Source organism: Muntiacus reevesi, chromosome 8 (genome assembly GCF_963930625.1).
Source record: "Muntiacus reevesi chromosome 8, mMunRee1.1, whole genome shotgun sequence".
Lineage (NCBI taxonomy): Eukaryota > Metazoa > Chordata > Mammalia > Artiodactyla > Cervidae > Muntiacus > Muntiacus reevesi.
The window spans coordinates 92,125,476-92,149,274 of NC_089256.1; the positions used below are offsets into that span (position 1 = coordinate 92,125,476).

General features: G+C 44.1%; 1 protein-coding gene across 1 annotated transcript in view; it reads left to right on the plus strand.

The window, feature by feature from the left end:
• The first annotated feature begins 276 nt into the window (after positions 1-276).
• Positions 277-23,799, plus strand: part of CLRN1 (clarin 1) — a 45,221-nt gene continuing 21,698 nt past the window's right edge. Inside the window, exon 1 of the mRNA XM_065943570.1 lies at positions 277-529. Coding sequence (XP_065799642.1) covers positions 277-529 — 253 coding nt within the window. The remainder of the gene's footprint in view (positions 530-23,799) is intronic.

The window sequence follows — 23,799 nt, forward strand, 5'->3', positions numbered from 1 at the left end:
AAAGAGTTTTTTTCTCTAGGTTCTTAGTCCTAAGATTTCAAATTAGAAGCAGCAGAGAAAAGGAGGAAGAAAGCCAAGCAAGCACGATGAAGCCGCCTCCACCCTGGGATTCTGACATTTAACCTGGTGGGAGATGCCGTCCGTGGTGAAGTTGCCGCTCCAGTTGGGATCTGTGTGTTCGGCTTCTCTGATAAACACAGGCAAAGAGGCAGTCATTTCTCCTTGGTCACACAGGCCTGGGTTCGGAACCTCAGCCTCATAAGACCGTTTCGCATCATGCCAAGCCAACAGAAGAAGGTCATTTTCTGCACGGCTGGGGCGTTAAGCTTTGTGTGTGCCCTCGGAGTTGTCGCAGCCCTGGGGACACCTTTGTGGATCGAGGCCACCTTTCTCTGCAAAACTGGGGCTCAGCTCGTCAACGCCTCCGGGCAGGAGCTGGGCAAGTTCACGGGGGAGGTTCAGTACGGGCTCTTCCACGGAGAGGGCGTGAGGCAGTGTGGCCTGGGAAAGAGGCCTTTCCGGTTCTCATGTAAGTAACTGCTCCACTTGAATTATTTAATAGTGTAGGCACGCTCTTCCAAGTGTTGCAAGAAATTATTTTTAACAACCTTGCCCTGTTTATTGCAGGACTTGTTGAAGAGGTATGAACCGTCTGAAACGCATAGATCTCTTCTGAGCACCTTCTTCTTTCTAGTTTTTGTTATTTCATTCTTTCTATTTTTCTTATGACAACTTACAGTTAATGAGTTACCAGGGAATTGAACTTTTGGTAAAGATAAGCATTCTTAAATATTAATATTTATGTAAGGAATTATGGGCTCTTTTTTAAAAGAGGGGAGCTTGGAGAAATAGGAGAGTTGTCAGAGAGGATCTTTGTTTTGTTCTTTAAAAAAGAACCCATGTCATGTACATGTGTGGCTGAGTCCCTTCGCTGTTCAGCTAAAACTATCACAACATTGTTAATCGGCTATTTCCCAACACAAAATAAAAAGTTTAAAGGAAAAAAAAAAGAACCAGTGTCATAGACTCCTTAACCAACTCTAACTGTTTTTATTCCTTGCAAACATAACTTTGTTTCCTGTCTGTACCCCTATTTTCCATGTTAGGAACTTTACTGTTGATAAATATTCTTTCTTTTTTCCTTACCTAATTTGGATCACCTGACTATAGAAATTTAAAATAATGTTCCGTGCTACCTGAGAAAGAATGAGATGCCTATTTAGGATAGAAAATTTGCCGCTGACTGACCTTTGAATTACATAGAGCGTAAGAAACAGATTTTCCCATTGCGATATTTGTGAAATGGAAGTGTTACCCACAATATTTACTACCTGTGTGTCTTAAGAAGAGAATTTTTAAAAAATTACCATGTGAATAGGCAACTCATTAAATGAAAATTAATAAGAAGTCATTTGTTATATCTCTCCCAGCACACATTCAGAAATTATTATTATTTCAAAAGGGCTGGTTTGGAACAATCTTATGAAGACACAGCCAGTAAATTACTGCATAAATCAGTCTTCAGGAAAGGAGGTTACCAATTGAGGCATTTAAAATGAATTATTATTTTGCCTGGGTATTTTTTTTTTCTAGCATAGGTGGAAAGCTAAATTAATTGAATTTATTATTAACATATGCAGTGTCTAATTAAATTTCAGTGCAGGCCTATTTATATTTCCACAACATTCCTTACCACTTCCTAGCACCATTGGACACCAACTTTCAACTCACATAGGCTATTAAGTGACAGGAATTTGCACAGGGTTCCAGAAAGTCCCCAAGAATTAGTCTTCAGCTTTTTAAGAAATCATCATTGACTAGATTGGATGAAGTGGATCCCCACCCTTTTTATTGAATGGCTGTATTTCATTAAGGTAAGGGGGTTGTTAGAGTTGCTTAGCTTCCCATGGGGTGTGGGGTAAGAACAAAGCAGAATGTCACACAAATTGCAACTGCATTAAAAGACAAAAAAGGAAAAAAGATGAGTGAAATGATTTAACCATGAGTCACTGGCAAGCTAAAGTGTGAGTAAAGCGTCTCATAAATGAATTTAGACAAAAGCAGAGATCCTACAGGGGTTTTCTGGAGTCTCTGCATTTTCCACAGTGAAATGAAGATAAACTTAACTCATAGCACAGGATATGTTCCAAAACAATAATATGTTTCCTAAATACGCACTTGACAGTAAGCTCTATGCATATTTTGTCTCATTTAATCCTCCCAGGGCCACATTCCTCTGTAGTTCAGTGAAGCAGTTTTTCATGGCTGTGTCCTAGGCCGGCTCTATCTGTAATGAAATTGTTCTCACTGGGGGCCCCTTTGCTTTCTGTGAAGTTTCAGAGCTGGTGGGGTTTAAATAATAACCCCGCCTACCTCACACCATTGCTTTAGTCCCTGTGATTCTCTGATTGTTTTCCCCAGCCTAATGAAGAAAATTTTGCATTGGATGAATTTAGTTGGAGATTTATTCTGAATACATTGGACATTGTCAGTGTCCATATTCTAAATGAGTTTTTGTTTGGTTCTGCTATATAAGTTTCTGTGTATCATTTGTATGTGCAACAGATGTGTCACTTTTAAAACCCAGATATATAATATAACATGAGGATGAAGAATGAACCAGAAAAATAGTTAGGCAATGTTGTCATGTTTACTCCTATTAAATATTCCCTATTGACCACTCTGTCTCTTTTAATTATAACAAAAATCTCCCCTGTGAGCCTGTGCAATTATGCTGGGAAAGCTTCTGCCTCGTTTACTCTGGCTGAGTCTCACCCACTTATGGGTCAGCGGTTCATCTTCTCGAGATCCCTAGCATTCATACGGAGCACACAATCTCATTCATTATAATGAAGGACTGTTTTCCTTTCAAGGCAGCACAACTGGTCGGCTTAATTTTTCCTGAAATGTCACCTGTAAAATTTTAATGATGGTGTTTAAACCTTAAAAGTAGCCATCAAGACAAAAAGTATCAGCCTTGAGCTCAGGGTGTGTGGGTGGTTTTCTGTTTTGGTTTGAAACACTGCAGAACATTATCAAAATATGATCCTCAAGAATCATATGGCATTAATCATCTCTAGATGTGCTGATCTCTTCATTGCCAAGACAGTTCAATGAGCTGGGGAAAACATATGGGATAATTTTTTTTTTTTTAATCAGAAAAACAAAACTTAACCAATCACAGAATTTCATAGCTTGCAACTTGAGTCATACTTTTTAAAGCATCTTAATTTGGACCTTATGATTGAAAATCTGTAAAAAGCTTAACAGAGGTTTAGCTTACCTCATATTTTAGAGAAGCAGAGCTTCTTGACCAATTGAGGCATATGACCCAGATTGCAGAGGGAGCGTTGAAACCACTTCTGTGAGCAAGAAGGTGGCTTCTCAAACATATTTTGGGGTAGAACAGTTGGGATTCTGGATTTCTGTGACCATCACTGAGGGTTGGCACTCTATCCCTGCGGTCTCCTGCCGATCCCATCTGTTCCGGGTGATCTACCGGTCACCATTCTGTATGTCCTCCATCTTTCCTATCACTCTGCCTACCCATGGTGGGACTGCAAACGTCTTTGACGTTCCTCCTCCTGCTAACACTGCCTGCCTCTCCCCTCTTCCTTAGCGTACTGCCACGGGGAAGCAGGCCCAGTGGGGCTAGGAGGGACACCTACTGTGTGCAGGGAAGACTACCTGATGGGAGGGAGGTGGGTAGGATGCACTTGTACTGTTTCACTCAGCCTGCAGGGCCCCTCTGGCCTTTCAGCTTAGGTGCCCTATTGTGTAGCCTCACTCACCCATCAGAACAGTTCAGCCAACAGAGAGCTTGATTTCCTCCCATTGAGGAAAAAAGTGATTAGAAGAGAGTAATGTTCTATTTATCTTCACTAATGCGAAGAGGAGAGCCAACTTCTCACGGCCAAATAATTGCTTCCTCCTCTCTCCTTCCCAGACCCTGATGCTCGCTCTGTTATTTCTCATCACCTGGATTAAAAGTTCTTGCGAAGTGTATTTCTCTGCAAGGGGATCCTGAGCCCTAAGAAGGCAGGGGCTATTATGCATCCTGGTGCTCCCTCATACCAGGACCTAGTACAATGCATGTCACAAAGGGATGCTTCATCAGTGTTTGGTAAACTGACACTATCAAGAATACGCAATTTGGGATGGGGCAGCACTCTGCCACTCGCTGGAGATTAGACTTTAAGCAAATTATGTCACTTCATTGGTTTTCAGTTCTTGCATCTATCAAATGGGAGGTGAAACTAGGTGATTTCTAACATCTCTTTCGGTTCAAACACTCTGTGATCTGTGTAACAAGAGGCTGGCTGTGCCAGACAAGGTCCCTCCAGCTTTAAATTTGCATGACCCTCTAGTTTCAAATGCTTCCAGCTTCCACTGACAGGTGTTAGCCACCATCATTAGAAGTGGCGAGTTTTCTGTGCCTTTGCTCTCTCATGCTTAAAGCACCTGATGTTTGAAGTATTCTGAAATACTTACCGTTTATTAGGACCCAGACGAATTTCATTATCAAAGTCAGTGCTTCTTTTTTTTTCCTGTCATAACCTTTCACTTTTTGTGTAGAAAATTGCAGGTTAAAGAAGGAGAAAATGAAAAATGGGATGTTTTGGAATTCTAGGGAGAGGGGTTAGTGGGTTCCAAAGAGCAGGAGCAGCCATAAACCCTCAAAGAATTAAGAGAGAATTACTGAGAAAGCAAAAAATGGAGATCTAAAGGCAGGGAGAAGCTGTCCAACCTCCTTCTATTTTTTCTCTTCATTTTCCCTAGAAACTCCTCTTCCATCCTCACTGCAAAACTCCTCTTTCCTGAATCTGATTTTATTAACTGGTAATGTCAAGAAATGAAGAATGACTAGTATATTTAACATTCCAAGGATGTTCTTTACCCAAAGGCAGAACTTAAGCAGAAATCATCCTCAAATTAGTGAGAAATACAGAAAAGGTGATTTTGAGAGAAGGAACTTCTGGTTCTCCTTGGCTAGTCCAGGACAAGAACATTTATCTCTGCCTCTTTCCTAACAACTCCATCTAATATCCTTATTGGAAAAAATAATCCACAAAATCAGCCTTGTTTGACAATTACAGTCTTGCTTATATGTGTAAACAGGCTTCCCTGTTGGCTCAGTGGTAAAGAATCCACTGCCAATGCAGAAAACACAGGTTCAATCCCTGGGTCGGGAAGATCCTCTGGAGGAAGAAATGGTAACCTGCTCCAGTATTCTTGCCTGGAGAATCCCATTGACAGAGGAGCCTGGTGGGCTATAGTCCAAGGAGTCGCAAAATAGTCAGACCCGACTTAGTGACTGATCAACAGCAACAAAATATGTATAAACACACACACACCCCACCCCCGCCTTCCCTTTAAATCACCCTCCATGCTGACAGCGAGTAATGTCCCTGACCTGTGCTTTCTTGGGAGAGGAAGTCGAGGTGGATGGGCTGCTTCTGAAGCTGTGTGTGACAGGTTCTCAGGGGAACTTTGGGAACTTAACCCTGGTGTGTGAACTCCACCTGTTGGAAGATGTCTCCTAAATTGCTCTTATAACTTGCTGCTCTGCTTTCTCGTTTATTTTTTTTCATCCTTAGAAGAAAGCTTGTTTAAAAAACTGGAGTATAATTGCCTTACGACGTTGTTAGTTTATGCTGTGCAGCAAATTGAATCAGCTATAATTATACGTATATCCCCTCCCTCTAGAGCCTCCCTCCCACCCACCCCCATCCTGCTTTCTCTTCTAATCTCTGAGGGTGACTCATCTTCCCCAAGGACTTTGAGACAGTCCAGAAGAAAAAAACACTAGTTTCAGCTGCCCATTTACTAGGTGTCTCCCGGGTGCCAGGCATTTTGCATATATGATCTCCAGTCTTCAGACGGAGGCGTTATGGTCCTGCTTCTCTTGAACAGATAGAAGTGGAAGAAGTGGAAACTCAGGGAGGTCACAAAACTTTCCCAAAGCCACAGACCTACTGAGTAGCAGACCTAGGACTGAAATTCTCGATCTACTCATTTCTCTCCCACCTTCTGTCTCCATACATTACGCAAAGAGATGAGGAAAACGTGCAAGCAGGACTGAGTTTCACCACCTATTTAAAATACTATGTCGGGCCGCTGAGGACGTGGAGGGAACGGAAGCACCATGGACTGTTGGTGGGAATGTAAACTGGTAACCACTATGGAAAACTGAATGGAGGTTAAAAATAGAAAATTAAAAATAGAATGACCACACAACCTGGCAATTCCACACCTAGATATTTATCCAAAGAAAGCAAAAACACTAATTCAAATAGATATATGTAAGCCTATGTTCTTAAGTGACATCATTTAGGATAACCAAGATATAGAAACTGTGTCCATCAACAGGTGAATAGATAAAAAAAGATGTTTTACATATACAATGGGATATTAGTCATAAAAGGAATGAACTCTTGCCATTTGTGACAATGTGGATTGACCTGGAGGGTGTTATACTTAGTAAAATAAGTCACACAGAGAGAGACAAATACCACGTGTTTTCAATTATATGTGGGATCTGAAATAAAAAGTGAACAAATAAAACAGAAAAAGGCTCACAGATACAGAGAACAAACTAGTGGTTATTGGAGGGGAGATAGGTGGTGGAGGCAAAGTAGGTGAAGAGGGTTATGAGTTACCCATTAACAGTAAGATACAACATAGGAAATGTAGTCAATATTTTATAATAACTTTGCATGAAGTATAACCTATACAGAGATAAAACTACTATGCTATACATTTAAAACTAATATAATATTGTAAGCCAACTTTACTTCAGTTTATTTTAAAAGAAAAAAAAAACCTCACAGATGAAAAACTACTATGTTAGTACTTCACAAGACCTAGTTCTCATATAGTCAAGTGATGGTAGTTGGCCTTAAGATTTGAATTCATTCACTGACTCTTTATTTTACATTTCAGTGGCCCTGATATTTCAGTCCCAATTTTGACCTTTAGAAAATAAAATAGTTAAGCCGAGCCTGTTTAAGAATCTAGGTTGAGCAGGTCACATGCTTGTGGCTAATCTTTGGGTTATGTAATTATATTACCTTGATGTTGATAGTTAACACTGAAGGCAGAGATACCTGATTTTAACTGTGGTTAGCTCATTTAAAAATCTCTGCCGATGAAAACCTTTATGGTGAGATCTTCAAAGTTAGTTACTTGTGTGAGTACATGTTCTCAGTCGTGTCCGACTTTTTGTGACTCCATGGATTATAGCTCGCCAGGCTCCTCTATCCATGGCATTTTCCAGGCAAGAATACTGGAATGGGTTGACACTTCCTTCTCCAAGGGATCTTCCCGACCCAGGGGTCAAACCCATGCCACCTGGGAAGCCCTACTTAGCTACTTGCAGTACAATAATTATTTAACCGCAGCAGTGATGAAAATGGCAAGCTCCTTCCTGAGGTGACATGAACAGGCTTCAAAACAGAAGCAGGAATAAAAACAAAAAATGCAGGCACATTTGATTCACTACAAAAACTGGCATGAGGAGTCAATGGGATAGAATTAGAGTACAAATCAAGATCTCTTTTCTCAAAAGACGAAAAATAAAAGCTCATTTTAATCTCTGAACTGTATTAGGGATTTCATAAAGCTAAAAGCAGGTAGATTAAAAAAAAAAACTCACTTAAATGAAACAATGTCAGATTTGCCTTTCATCCAGTCATGTAGCTAAACAGCCAGAGTGGCTGTGGTATGATACCCTTTTATTACAGGTCTGATAGCACTGACTAATAGCTAGCGGTACCTGGCAGACTAATTTATGCAGGATTCGTATTTCGCTCCCTCTCAGCATGTTATAACTGTGGCAAAGCCATTCTTGGGAGTTATTACCCCAACATAATCATACCCTGTGGATTCGGAGTAGTTAAATAGGTTCCGTTATCGGAGACACATATGCACCAAAGCATCTGCCGTCCCTCAGCCGCTGTGGGTGATTCAGACTCACTGACGGGGCTGCTTCCCATAGGCTGGAGTCAGACAGGTAGAGTTCAGCCGAGAGAGATTCAGGCGAGGTACTGAGAAAACTGCATTTTAAGTGGTTCTATCATACCATCAAGTCTCTTCCTTTTAAGTGCTGGGGTCGTGGATTTCATACTCCCTGACCATGGAGCCATCAGAAGCCTGGCTCGATACCTGGGTGTGAGATCTGGGGTGACATTAAAGGAGATGAATGCATTGAGTTTATGTCAGGGAATGTCTTTTACTGGATTTTCATAATGACAGGCTGCAGACGGGCCGAGGGGAAAAGTCAGATAAAGAGCATTTCTGTAAGAAGAAAGAAATCTTCCCCCTTAGTCCCTTTCAAGAAAATGAATAGCTGAGCACCAAGGGGCCAAATACAACTTCTTTTTGAAACATCCCTTTCATGTGAAGGACAAGTCAAGAAGAAAAACAGGACCTCTGAAGCTACCACCACGGCTTTAATCTAGGAAGAAGAGGCGGCACCGTTGCTAACGTGATTGTCAGAGGCTGCCTTCGTTTTGAGAGCTTCACAGATGGCATCACCTGCAATTTACATCTGGCCAGATGAAGACAGATAGGGTCGATGAGACCCAAACCGTTAGATCAGTGGTCTGTAACCCTGCTGCGCTTTAGAATCACCCAGGGAGTCCTGAAAACTACCGATGCCAAGGCCCCATCCCCGAGCAGCTGGATCGGAATCCCTGGAGGCGGGGCCTGAGCACTGCGTGGCTTAGATGCTCCCGAAGTGAGTCTAATGTGTAGCCAAGGTTGAGAAGTACTGCGGCAGATGACAGCCAAGACTGGCGGAATCGGGTGAGGTGGAAGAGTCAGGAGCCCTCCGTGTTAGGGTGAGGTCACCAGAAGGAGGGCGAGCGAAGTCATGTATGGTATTATTCCCAAGCAGTTGGGAGGTTTTCTGGTCAAGTTCAAGCTGGAATGCTTGCCTTCCATTCCCTTAGCAGGCGTATTTCTAGGAAGGGTCTCACACTTCATCCACACCCATCTGGGCTCCAAGGAAACAACAGATCTGAACGGTGGGCTCACAGGAAGAAACTGAGCAAGCTTGGCTCCCAGCCTCAGTGGCTTCAAAGGCGTTCAGTCTTTCCAAATCTGCCCACCAGTTACAGGAGTCTGCTCTTCCCCTGGCCAGAGTCGGGTGCCAGGCCTGCCCGGGGGAAGGAAGACTTCCGCTGACAGGTGAGGGCAGGGGTTGGGGTGTGAGGCCAACCAATTCAATGGAACCGGGTGGACAATCTAAACCACCTTCTCCAGCACTTTATCAAGATAAAGCTAATATCTTGGCCTCCATCTCCCTGTCTCCTGAAGACTATCAGGGCCCCTCTTTAGAGGCGTGCCATCAGAGCGTGTGCAAGGAATTGCAAGGGAAATAGAAGCAAGGATGGGGACAGGAGATTGGGTGCGGAGGGGAGTGTGTGACAAGGAGCAAATAAATGATCACATTTGAAGTTCTTGGATTATGTACAGCAATAGTCACCTGTCAGGTCAGAGGAATAAAAACACAAACAAATCTCCTGAGCTGCAAGACAGATCGTCTGAATGCCATGTAATCTCTGGGCTTCTCTGGGAGGATATTAAGTCTTCATGTGCAGATATGGCTCCACCTACGGGCTGGATAACTCCCACCAGTCCCAGGGATCAATTCTCAGACTTGAAAACGCGGGTGTTCTCACACTGCACTGGGCTCTTGAATCTCCCACTCTTTTTCCAAAAAATATTTATTTATTGGCCACACTGGATCTCAGTTGTGGCATACAGGATCTTCAATCTTTGCTGTGGCATTCAGGATCTTTTTTTTTTTTTTTTTTTTTTTAGTTTCTACATGTGGGATCTATTTTCTTGACCAGGGATCGAACCCCGGGCCCCCTGCATTGGGAGAGCAGAGTCTTAGCTGCTGGACCATGAGGGAAGTCCCTTAAGTATCTCACTTTTGGTGAAAATACAACTCTTCTGCCATTTTCGTTATGTTAAAAAAATGCTTAAGTGATTTTGTAAAATTTATAGAACTTCCATATAAATGATCTCATTGTGTTGCTCAAAAGTTATGCAACTTATTTCTATTACTATCCACATTTACAGACAAGGAGCTGAAGCATCATGAGCGGTAAATGCCAAACCAGACTTAATCTCAAACTTGGGCTTCCCTAGTGCCTCAGATGGTAAAGAATCTGCCTGAAATGCAGGAAACCTGGGTTCAATCCCTGGGTTGGGAAGATCCCCTGCAGGAAGGCATGGCAACCCACTCCAATATTCTTGCCTGAAGAATTCCATGGCCAGAGAGAGGAGCCAGGCGGGCTATAGTCTGTGGGATCACAAAGAGTCAGACACGGCTGAGCAACAACACTTTCACTTTTCTGATTGCAAAAGCTACTCTTTCCCCAGCCTGTCATCTTTTGATTAATGTTTAACTATTTTTCTCTCTGCCCACCAGCTCCCCACTCTTCTTTCTTTGGTCATGTGTGATATTCTATCCACCTCATACCCTTGATTAGTGCCTAAACATAGGGTTAGACCATGTTTACTGAGTCCTGTTTTAAGAATTGCAGGATGAAAGATGTGACTGTTAGACTAGAATCACTAAGAGATAAACTGAGAACAAGGTTTCGGGATAAAATACAGCAGAAGAACCCAGGAGACAGAAATGAAATAAATTTTAAGGCAACTGAAATGAAAGCCATACATTTAGAGACATCAAATAAAACATGGATTAATGCAAGTAATAAAAGAACATACTTAGCAGTTAGTAAAAGCAAATAGCTTTTTAAAAAATCTTATTCTTATTACTTTCCAATGGTCTATTGAAAACAATGTCACTTCATATATAAAATACAAATTCTTTGTAAGTTAGTGTAAGTTAGAGTATGCATGCCCTCACCACCCCCTAAAAAGATCATCCTTGCTGATGTGCTCCAGAGCTCTTCTAGACCCTGAGGACACAAGGGGAAGGAGAGAGTACTTGTTCCTAAACACCTAAGAATCTAGCAGAAGTGTTTTTAAATAACTGACCACTTGTAAGAGCTGTATGTACAGTTTTCTCAGTCAAGACGGGTGAGGCTATGTTTTAATAATAAAGCCAACATATTATAGGTTTAAATCAACAAAAGACTTGGAATTCCACGATGGCCTAGGATTCTGGGTCTTCACTGCTGTGGACCAGGTTCAATTTCTGGTTGAGAGATCCTGCAAGCCATGCAGGGCAGCCAAAAAAAAAAAAATTAACAAAGACTGATTTCTTGCTCACAGTACATATTCATCAGAGATTAGCTGTAGTTCCATTCCAGGATTCAGTCACCATCTGTAATATTACCAGTTACTGTAACAAAGAGCTCTCACCCAGGCAACTAAATTCTCTGACCTGGAACTGATGCACACCAAGGATGTTACATGACGGGGCCCTCAAAGGAGCCAGAACATGAAATCCAGCCCAGAATGGGGAAGAGCCAGAACTATGGACAGTGTAATCGTGCCCATTATCATTATCGTCAACATGATCAGTTTTGTTTATAAAGTTCCAGGAAACAGAACTACTGTCTGTCAGGGCAAGGCACAGAGAGATTGGAGGAAAATAAGGATTAGAGTTAGATATCACTAGATGGCATTGAGCAAGCCATTCTGAGCAAATAAATGAAGAGCATGAACCAAGGCAGGAAGAGCCTACTGTGGTCAGAGCGCAGAGGATGTGTGAGAGGCAAGAGGAGGAGGAAGGGAAGGCTGGAGAGGAAGAAGAGAAGAGAAAGTGAGGGACCTCACTGGTTAACTTTATCTTGTAGGCATTGCAATACCATTTAAGGATGTTAAACAGGTTTGTGTCAGGACAGAAGACAGGTGAGAAGACTGAAAGAGAGGCAGGGAGGATAAGCAGAAGGTTTCTCCAAGATTTGGAGGTCCAAACCGAGCATTGTCAGAAGGATGGAAAGGGAGGCAAATATTCCCAAAATAATCAGAAGCAAATATCAACAGAACTTGGTGATAGAGGATGAACCCCAGACTTCCACTGGCTAGATGGTTGGGATCACTTGCCAAGATAAACACAGAAGGGGCCAGTTTAGAGTGGAGATGAAACGGCTTTTGGTCACGTTTAATGAGGTCACGGATGGGTTAGCAACAAGAGACGTCCATCAGTTATGCAGATGTGGAGGTCACGAGCAAGGCTGCGGCGAAGGCAGAGAGGTGGGATCCGGCAGACTGGAGGTGGTAGTTGGGGATACAACTGAAGAGGAGGCTTCTTGAGGGGGGAGTCAAATGAGAAGGCGAGAGATGTGTTCTAGAAAGCACTAATATTTCCAGGTAGAAGAGGAGGGACAGGCAAAGGGGAGCAGAGGAAATGGTCAGTGAACTGGGAGGGAGCCGGCTGAGGGGGAGCCACGGGAGCAGCCCTGTCCAACCAGGGAGCAGCGGTCCTGACCGCCGCAGAGGAGTCAGCGAGAGACAGTGAGAACAGTGCTTTGGACCTCATGCCGGGAGGTCACGGGGACCTTCGCTAAAGCCGGCTTGATGGAGGGGTCCTCCTGCAGGCAGGGGGAGGCAAGGGCCTTGTGGGAGCTGAGGAGGGAAGGAGAGGTGAGGACCCAGAGAAGACTGCGGGGGAGTCCTAAGGCCAGGCTGGGGTGTGTGTGTGTGTGTGTGTGTGTGTGTGTGTGTGCGTGCGCGCGCGCGCGCGTGTCTGTGCATGTGTGTGTGTAGGTGTCCACGCGTGTGTGTGTGTGTAGGTGTCCACGTGTGTGTGTGCGTGTGTGTGTGTGTAGGTGTCCACGCGTGTGTGTGTGTGTGTAGGTGTCCACGTGTGGGTGTGTGTGCATGTGTGTGTGTGTGTGCGCGCGCACGTGTGTGTGTAGGTGTCTACGCGCGCGTGTGTGTGTGTGCATGTGTGTGTGTGTAGGTGTCCACGTGTGTGTGTGCGTGTGTGTGTGTAGGTGTCCACGTGTGGGTGTGTGTGCATGTGTGTGTGTGTGTGTGTGCGCGCGCGCGTGTGTGTAGGTGTCCACGTGTGTGTGTGTGTGCATGTGTGTGTGTGTAGGTGTCCACGTGTGTGTGTGCGTGTGTGTGTGTAGGTGTCCACGTGTGGGTGTGTGTGCATGTGTGTGTGTGTGTGTGTGTGTAGGTGTCCACATGTGGGGGTATGTGCGCGCACGTGTGTGTGTAGGTGTCCACGCGCGTGCGTGTGTGTGTAGGTGTCCACGTGTGTGTGTGCGTGTGTGTGTGTAGGTGTCCACGTGTGGGTGTGTGTGCATGTGTGTGCGTGCGTGTGTGTGTGTAGGTGTCCACATGTGGGGGGGTGTGCGCGCACGTGTGTGTGTAGGTGTCCACGCGTGTGTGTGTGTGTGTGTGTGTGTGCATGTGTGTGTGTGTAGGTGTCCACGTGTGGGTGTGTGTGCGCACACGTGTGTGTGTGTGTAGGTGTCCATGTGTGTGTGTGTGTAGGTGTCCACGTGTGTGTGTGTGCATGTGTGTGTGTGTGTAGGTGTCCACGTGTGGGTGTGTGTGCATGTGTGTGTGTGTGCATGTGTGTCTGTAGGTGTCCACATGTGGGGGGGTGTGCGCGCACGTGTGTGTGTAGGTGTCCACGCGTGTGTGTGTGCGTGTGTGTGTGTGCATGTGTGTGTCTGTAGGTGTCCACATGTGGGGGTGTGTGCATGTGTGTGTGTGTGCATGTGTGTCTGTAGGTGTCCACATGTGGGGGGGTGTGCGCGCACGTGTGTGTGTAGGTGTCCACGTGTGTGTGTGTGTGTGTGTAGGTGTCCACATGTGGGTGTGTGTGCATGTGTGTGTGTGTGCATGTGTGTGTGTGTAGGTGTCCACGTGTGGGTGTGTGTGCGCACACGTGTGTGTGTGTGTAGGTGTCCACGCGTGTGTGTGTGCGTGTGTGTGTGTGCATGTGTGTGTCTGTAGGTGTCCACATGTGGGGGTGTGTGCGCGCACGTGTGTGTGTAGGTGTCCACGTGTGTGTGTGTGTGTGTGTAGGTGTCCACATGTGGGTGTGTGTGCATGTGTGTGTGTACATACGTACATATAGTGGGAGGGTATTGCCTGCAAGTCTAGGCCGAGGGGATACAGCGTAGGAGGCAAAGGCCGCAGACAGATGGGACAGGCAGATGATTAATAGATTCAGAAAGGCCAGTGAGGGGAAGGGCCTGAGAGCCCGGGAGCAGGCCTAGACGTGGAAAATCTTCAGATGGCCTCTGTTTCCGCTCTGAAACAGAAGAGTTCGGTTCGTGAGATATCTTTGAGCCTTTTGTAAGCCAGATGAGACTGAGGGAGCTGGAGTGGGGCGGGTGCTTAAGAGCTGGGGAATCTGGAATACCCAAAGAGGGGCAGAAGGGGGAAAGGCTGGGAAAGGCTTTGCAGAAATGGGGGACCACAGTTCAGAGGCTCAAGGAGAGGGGGCTCCAGAGACAAGACAGACAACTTGAGGAACAGAGCCTCCCATCGAAAGATGGCAGGACGGTAAACTTCCTCCAGAGAGCATCACTGTGCCTGTGTTTTCACGCCCAGCCATTAACGTAGGAGTGACTCGGCTGTTTCATGAGCGCAGACTGTAGTCACGAGGGTCCCACAGGCTTTCTGTGTGTGCTCAGCCATGCAGGTTCCCTTTCCCTCCTGTGACTTGTATGTGCAGGGATGCATGTGTTAGCTGCTCAGTCATGTCTGATTCCGTGCAACCCCACAGACTGTAGTCTGCCAGGCTTCTCTGTTCATCTAATTCTCTAGGTAAGAATGCTGGAGTGGTTGAAGCCATTCCCTTCCCCAGGGGACCTTCCCAACCCAGGGATCAAACTCTGGTCTCCCCGCATTACAGGCAGATTCTTTATCACCTGAGCTACCAGGGAAGCCCTCCTATGACCTGGACGTCTTCTATTCTATTAGGAGAGTCAACCAAAATCTAGTTTCTTCCAGCACTGTTTCTAACTTGATATCTTGTCTGAAATCTCTACTTTCCAGACTTTCCAAAGAGGAATTGAGCTTTGAACCAGGAGTTTAACATGAGTGTTACAGAATATAACTCATCATCTTTAGGTTCCCTTGTATCTACATATCTAGATGGCGTTCTCTTAGTAGTTTGGCCCAAGTCATTCTGTTCCTGGGAATGCCTCCAAAAAGGTTATTCCTGCATATCACCCACCCCTATAATGAGAAAGAAAAAGGTATATACTTGAAAACGTTCATGGGAAGCAGTAACCATAATGCTGAAATAATGGAAGTCAGCCTAATGGACAGCAGGGCATCAGTTTGATGGAAAATCCATGCAGTTTTCTCAATGGTCATTATAAAGACAATCTGTGTGACATGGGGAGTGCTTATATCCTGAATAAAAAGAACAGAATGTGACCTCAGAACTTCATTATGATTACAGTAATATATTTGAAAGGAACAAAAAACAAAGGGAAGGCTTGCTTTTTATGTTGATGGGATTGCAGGTGAAACTCACATCTTCCTTTTCATTTCAATGTCACAACATTTTTCAGGTATAAGTTCCCTCCATAAACAGCAGGAATGTCGGACAAACTAACAGAAACACAGAGAGAGCGAGTCCGTTTCCCCCGGTTCTCCCACCCTGGCAACAAAAAAGAGCTGTGTCATATTCACATTTGAGGTGGATTCTTTCACAGATTTCAAACTTTAAACCTCATTATTAAACAGCCGTCAGTTTCCATCTAACATGTGGACAATCTCGCAAGTATGTTGGATTAAAATTTTTCTTTTAATAAAGAGATTTCAAATTCCATTCCAGTTGCCAGCCAGGTCTTTCAACTTCTTTAAAAAAAAAAAAAAACCCACACTAGCTCCTCTCACCGCTTTGGCAACTATTCTATTTCCACATTGTCCCAGATTCTCTCCAAAAGCTCTTTCAACTCAGCTTCCATTACCACCAACCCCAGAAACAGCTTCTATTAAGGTCACCAGTAACTGCCTGACTCAAAGGACAAATTCTGGTTCTCAACCAGAAACTCCCAACACACTTAAAACTGCCAATCTGCTTCTTCATCTCCTTCGGCCCTGGGCTCTCTGGATGGACTGACCTCTCCCCTCCTCCCTTCCCTTCTCACAGATGCTGCACTAACGCCCTCCCATCAGAATCACTGGTTTCCACCAAGAAACCCCAGACCTGCTAACCAGGCTCTGCCCCTACATCCTCCTTGGAGCGAGACATATCCATCCAACACACGTGTGTTCAGCAGCTACATCGTGCATTCTCCACAGCAGCAGAAACCCCCTAAGGAGGTGAAAATTAGTTCTTCGGGGCAAGCAAAAACTCCTACTCCTTCAAAAAGTGTATATTATATGGTAGACAGTACACATACAAATATAATACAGAAACCAATACATAGTATATCCGTGGTATTAAAATTTCATGAGTGGAGGGCGATTAGGAGAAATGTCTAAAAAGACTCCTGGGGTGAGAAGCAATAGTGAAAAAAAATGAAAAAAAATGTTGGGAAATACTGTTCGGCCGCATCCTTAGGTGCCAGGAAGACAGCAGTGGATAAAACAGACCCAGGCACGTGTCCTCATGTTATGGGGAAAACATACAAAGAAGTAAAAATACGCAGACGGTGCTCACCGCCGTGGAGAAAAATAAAAGAAAGGAAAGGCGTTGGCAGTTCGGGGGGTGGGAAGCTGGGCAGGGGGCTGCGACTTTAAGATTCTCGTTGATGTATGGCAGGAACCAACACAATATAGGGCAGTTATTCTTCAATTAAACATAAATGAGGTTTTAAAAGAGAAGGTCTCCCTGAGAAAGTGGCATCTAAGTGAAGACCTGGAGCTGAAGGGACAGGCTGTGAGGGTATGGAGGGGATATACAGGCAGAAGGGACAGGACAAGCCAAGGCCCGGGGGTGCGAGTGTTTGGGGCACGTCCGAAGCACAGGCGCGAGACCAGGGAACGGGGGGCAGATGGAGTCAGATGTTTGACACGAAGTCCAGTCTGGTGCGTGTGCGACCTAGGAGGCCGTCGTAGTGATTTGGCTTATGCTCAGTGAGATAATCCACCAGAAGGGCTTCAGTGGGGAACTGAAACAACCCAACTCACTTTTGAAAGATCCCACCGGCCACGGGGTTGAGCGCAGAGTGTGGGATGGAGGGGGGCGGCAGGGAGAGCAGCGAGGAAGCCCTTGGCAGTCCTCCAGGTGAGAGATACTGGCGGCTCAGACCAGGAGGAGCAGTGGGGACGGGGAGATGCCGTCAGGCTCTGAAGGCAGAACCAGCAGGTTTTCCTGATGGGTTCACCATGGAGCGTGAGAGTCAGAGAGGAATTGAGGATGAGGCCAAGGACGAATGGGACTGCCAGCAACCGAAAGGAAGAAAGCTAAAGGAAGCGAGAGTGAGAAGAGGAGATTCTGAGCTCACTTTGGGACACACAGACATGCCTGCTCAACATCCCAGTCAAGATGCTCAGTAGGTAATTGGAGGACATACAAGTGTGGGGTTCAAGAAGAAGTCTGGGCTGGAAACATCTGTTTGAGAGTATTTCTGGCCAAAGCTATGATACCGTATAGAGCACTAGGGGAGAGAGTGAAGAGGGAGAGGAGAGTAGGTGAAAGAACTGAGTTGTCCTCTGGTTGACTCAGGAGATGAAGATGAGCTAACAAAGAAGATCGAGATGGTGGCCAGGGAGGTAACAAACCCAGGAGACCGCAGTGTCTGGAAGCCAGGAGAAGAAAGTGTTTCCAGGAGCAGGGGGAATGAGCCACTGTGCCAGACGTAGACCGGCTAAGATGAGGAGAAAGATGGACCCCTGGGTTTGACAGCTTGGAGCTCTTTGGTGCCCTGGGAAATGTATTAATAGTATTTGTGCAGTAGGTTCAAGAGAGAAGGTGGAGAGAAGGAGATGCTGAGAATGTAGGCAACTCCCTGAGAGCTTTTGCTATAAGGGAAACGGAGAAAGGGGGTATGAGCTGGAGGAGGACTTACGTGAGATTTTCTTTTTAAGATGAGAAAAAGGAGAGCATGTTTGTATGCTGATGGGACTGATCCAACAGAGGGGGAAGCTGATACTGTGGCAGAGAGAGGAGACCAGTGTCTTTGAGGTGGTGGGGAGGGATGGACGGTGGGGAAATTGGCCTAAGACAGGGGTGCACCATAGCAGACCTCTCCTGAGCACTGATCACACACGAGGGTCTCCTTCCATGATGGCACCAAATCCTCACAGATGTGAGCGGAAGATGGGATTGGTCTTATTATTATTACTGTTTTTAATTGGCTGTGCCATGCAGCCTGTGGGATCCTAGTTCCCCGACCAGGCCTCAAATAAAGGCCCCCACCATGGAAGTGCCAAGTCCTAACCACTGGACCACCAGGGAATCCCTTAGTCTTATTTTTTTCCCAAAGAAATCAAGGTTTAGGGAGCTCAGAGAGTTAGAAAAGAAGCTGAAACTGAATTTCTTTTGTCTAATTTCAAATGCCTGGTCCATCCCCGGGCTGCTCCATGGTGACCCTTATTTTACAGAGAGAAAGAGGGACCCATTAACCTGCTCACAGTCCCAGAGTGGACCCAAACCTGAGTGCCCGACTCCTGGCCCAGTGCTCCTTTTCTCATCTCTAACCAAGCTCTTCCTCCCTCCATGCCAAACGGTCACCTTTGCCGAGGCTGTCACTCACATCTGGAAGGCAGCACTCACTTTACACCTTGTTCCTCCTGCTTTTCTTTGTTTTTGGTGAGGTTGCTCAGTCGTGTCTGACTCTGCAACCCCATGGATTGCAGCATGCCAGGCTTGCCTGTCCTTCACTATCTCCTGGAGTTTGCTCAAACTCACGTCCACTGAGTCAGTGATGTTATCTAACCATCTCAGGTATAACTACATAATGTACATTTCATCCTTTTCATTTCATGTACAGATCTCTGAATTCTGACTGATGCATAGAGGCATGTTAATACCACCACAATCAAGATCTAGAACATTTCCATTACCCGCCACGTTTCCCTTATGCCCCTTTGCGGTCAGTCTCCTCCCCTACCCCTAACCCTGGGTAACCAATGATCTTTATCATTTCTGTCCTTCTCATTTTGCTTTTTCCAGAATGTCATCTATATGGAATCATACAATATGCAGCCTTTCAAATTCACTTACTTTCTGTTAGCATAATGCATTTCAGATCCACGCATGCCATGATGTACAACAATAGTCCGTCCCTTTGTATTACTATGGAGAAATAAATGGCACCCACTCCAGTATTCTTGCCTGGGAAATCCCATGGACAGAGGAGCCTGGCAGGCTGTAGTCCATGGGGTCCCTCATTTACGGACAGGCCACAGCTTGTTTGTCCATTTACCAGTTGATAGATATTAAAATGTTTCCAGTTTTTAACAAATATAAATAAAGCCATTGTAAACATTTAGGAATAGGATTGTTGGGTCATATGTTAAGTCTATGGTCAGCTTTTAAAGTCTTGAAACACTAGGTACTCATATGTAAAAAATTTAACCTTGACCATACACAAAAAATAACTCAAAGTGGATCATAGACTTAACTGTAAACCTAAAACTAAAAAATTTCTAGAAGGAAAACATAGGGGAAATTATTTGTGACCTTGCGTTGGGTAAAGACTTCTTAGATCTGACATCTAAAACATGATACATAAAAGAAAAAAATGATAAATTGGAATTCTTAAAAATAAGGACTGCTCTTCAAAAGACACCGATAAGAGAATGAAAAGACAAATCACAAACTCAGAGAAAATATTTGTGAATTACTTATCTGATAAATGCCTTGTATCCAGCACGCAGAAAGAATTCTTGAAACTCAATAATAATAGTAATAAACAATTTAGTAAAAAATGCACAAAAATATGAAAAGACACTTCAACAAAAAAAAAGATATATGGAAGGCAAATAAACTCACAAAAGAATGCTCAACATCATCAGTCATTTGGCAAATGCTAATTAAAGCTACAAGATAAACTACGCTTCTATTAAATGACTACAATTTAAAAAATCCTGCCAAGTGTCAGCGAGAAAGGAGAACAACTGGGACTCTCATACATGGCAGGCAGGGAAGTGAAATGGTCAGCCACTCTGGCAAACACTGGGCGGTTTCTTATAAAGTCACACATTCAGGAGCTTTGCGTGGAGGATGGGTTGACTACAAAGGGGAAACAGGAAGTTTGGGGAAATGTGGAATAGTTCTGTTAAGATAAATTGATTGTGGAGGTGGTTACATGATTGCAAGCAATTGTCAAAATGCACAAAATTACATTAAAAAGAGAGAATTTTTTTTACTGTATTAATTTTACTTTAATCTTGACAATAGAGGGCAAAGTAAAAGCAAAGACAGTGAGACCACTGTGTGACTTTATACAACTTACTTAACTTCTCTGTGCCTTCTTTATTTCTAATCTATACGCGGAGCATATAACAGCACTTTCTTTACATTGCTGTATTAAGGGTGCTGGTTTATGCAATATACCTAAAGCATGTGGCACACAGCAAGTGTCATATAATTATTTGACTGTTATTTTTATTACTCATATATTTCTCTTTGAAGAAGGCTGGTGAAAAAAGAAGGGTAATTAGGGGTTTGGGTGGTTGAAGGATGAGGAGACCCAGACACACGGGGTCACAGACAGATGGAGGACATCAGTGATAAGGGAATGAAAGAGAGGGAGAGTGATGCTGAACCCACAGACCAAGCCTGTGCCATTAATACAGCATCGGCTGCCGTTTTCATAAATAACTCCCTTTCACGTGTCAACAGCTAATCAAGTAATTTCTCGAGGCCAGAAGTGACTCGCTGGATTAATGACAGCCCCTCCGGAGATCAACATGTTCTAATCCTTCTTCTGTGTTGTAATCCTACACCTCAAAGAATGGAAAGAGGAACAAATCTACCTCCTAGACACAAAATATCCAATATCATTAAAGTGACAACTTCCAATTTTTACTGGAATGGTCTGCTCTCATCTTCAGCAAAGGAAAAGTCAGATTAGTGTTGGTTGGAAAATGGAGGGTTGTTATCAGAGTTCTGACTGGTCATTATAGACCTCAGGGAATTTTTATCAAAGAAAGAAACTTGATAAGATGTAAACATAATAAGCAGGGATTAGTGCCCTCCTGGGTAACTTTCTCACAACTGTAGGAATTTTAAGAGACTTCATAAAAATTAACATGCTCCCCGTGACATTGACTTTAGCTTCTGGCTTTTCTTTCCAGGAGGCGAATCAGTACAATTTCTTCTGCCTTTGTTTCAATTTGGTAACAACCCTCCATTTTCAGACAGGTTTCACCTACCTGCCCCATCAGGCATGAAGAGGTTGCCACCTATTCTACAAGTGCAGAGATAGAAGGAACCAAGGTTTTTGAAAACTGCTAGTCAAAACCAAAGCAACCACTGACCAAGTGTAAGAATAGCAGGTCAGATTGATTGAGATGTCTCAGAAGTTGGAATTTTTGGAGGGCAGGTGATCACAGACCAGCTGGTTCACTCTGTACCCTCAGAACGCAGGGCAGCAGGGACCAATACAATCACTAACAACCCAGGCTCAGCATTTCAACACCCCGTGTGCCTCCATCTTCCAAAAAAGCAGGGGCACTTTCTTATTTTATTTTTATCTATCTATCCATCCATCCAATTTCTAATTAATAAGGACTTTTCAAAACACAATCACAACACCTTTAACATAACCAACAACATCAATAACAGTTATGTAATATCTAAAACTCAGTCCGCGGTCAATTTTCCTTGGTTATTTCAAAAACGTCTTTTATAAAGTGTTGTTCAAATCGCAAACAATACCCACACATTGCATTTGGTTAGTATATCTCCTAAAGTCTCTTTTAATCTAGAACAGTCATGGGAACTTTCTGTCTTCATTTATCCTTTTGTGTTGTTTTTAATATTCATGTATTTATTGAATAGCTAATGCATGCAGCGTGGTAATTTTTTTCCCCAAACTGTACTCAAAGGAATAGAATGGGGACTTCGCAGGTGGTGCAGTGGTAAAGAATCCGCCTGCCAATTCAGGAGACATGGGTCTGACCCCTGAACTGGGAAGGTCCCACATGCCTTGGAGCAAGTAAGCTGGTGTGACGCAGGTCAGGAGCTTGTGCTCCAGAGCCCGGAGCCACGACTGCTGAGCTCCCGAGCCACAGCTTCTGAAGCTGGCATGCCCTGCAGCCCCTGCTCCCCAACTAGAGAAGCCCCTGCAGCGAGAAGCCCACACACCGCAACCACAGAGTAGCCCCCACCCTCTGTAACCAGAGAAAAGCCCTCACAGCAGCAAAGACCCACCCCAGCCAAAAATAAATAAGAAAAGGTATGTTTTTAAAAGGGACACAATGAAAAGTCCCTCACTCTTCTTCCCCAGAAGCAATGTTACCACTTTCATGAGTCATCTTTTAGAAATAGTCTCTGCCTAGACAAGCATGCCTGTCCCCAAGGCTCTAGCCTGGTGAATAGGAGGGGACATGAGTTCAAGTCTCTGCAATTCACTAAATAAAAATCTTGGGCACGTTATATCTGAGTCCCAGATGTTTCCTCTGGTAAAGAGAGGAAACTATTTGCCAGAGGAAAAAAAAACTAATAATGGTACCTATATCATGGCATTGTTGAGATAATTAAATCAGACATACTTGAAATACTTAAATTATTACTTGTTTCTATATACATCCTCCTTTGGCTTTTCCCCAAATGATAGAATCAGGCACTTTCTCCTTTGGTGTGTTTTTTTCATCAAACATCACATTTTAATGATAAGTCCATACCTGTTCTTAAAGATTCGCTTCATTGTTTGAAATCATTGACTTACATTCCATTGTGTGGATGTCGGTAGATAGACATGTAAATAATTTCCCACCTTTTGCTTTTACAAAAAAAATGCTGCCATGATATGTATACCTATGGCTGATTCATGTTGATGTTTGAAAGAAAACAACAAAATTCTGTAAAGCAATTATCCTTCAATTAAAAATAAACAAATTTTCAAAATGCTGCCATGAATATCCTTGTGATATTCTATTGAATTCATGCACAAAGCATCCATAGGATAAACTCCTGGAAGTAAAGTGCTGAGTGAAGGGTACATGCGTTTTAATGCTTTAGTCATGTAAAGCCCCAGAGGAAGCCGTACCAATTTATACTCCTAAGAAAAGTACAGGTAGGTCTCCCTTTCCCTACGCCTTAACTAACACAGGCGATCACTATATGTTTTCATCTTTGTAAATACGATTCGTAGAAAATGGTATCTCACAGATTTAATGTGCGTTTCTCTTATGGGGCTTCCTGGGTGGCTCAGATGGCAAAGAATCTGCCTGTGACACAGGAGACACAGGTTTGATCCCTTGATCAGGAAAATACTCGGGAGAAGGGAATGGCTATCCACTCCAGTGTTCTTGCCTGGGAAATCCCGTGACCGGAGGAGCCTGGCGGGCTTATAGTCCACGGGGTTGCAAAGAGTCAGCCATGACTAAGCAACTAACACTTTCACTTTTTTCCCTCTTATTATGAGACTGTAAAGGAAATATGGAGTAAGTAAACCTCTGTTCAAATGACCTGCCTATGACTCCTGAGTGAGGACTCTGAGAACCCTGGGAGTGTACAATTTTGGACGAATAGGAAGTAGCAGGGATGACATAGAGAGTACTATCACTTCGGGTTTCCTTCACCTACTTTCCCCAGATACATTTATTTTTACTGATACACTGAGGAGTCAGTTCACAGTGACTGAATTTCCAAAATGATACTTAAAAACGAACTTTTCTTGTTTCGAGTGACAAATGAACATGAGCATCTTTCGGGATAAGTACCCTCTCCTTTTTGTGTGAGTGCTTTTCAGTTACAGAGCAATTACCTAAATT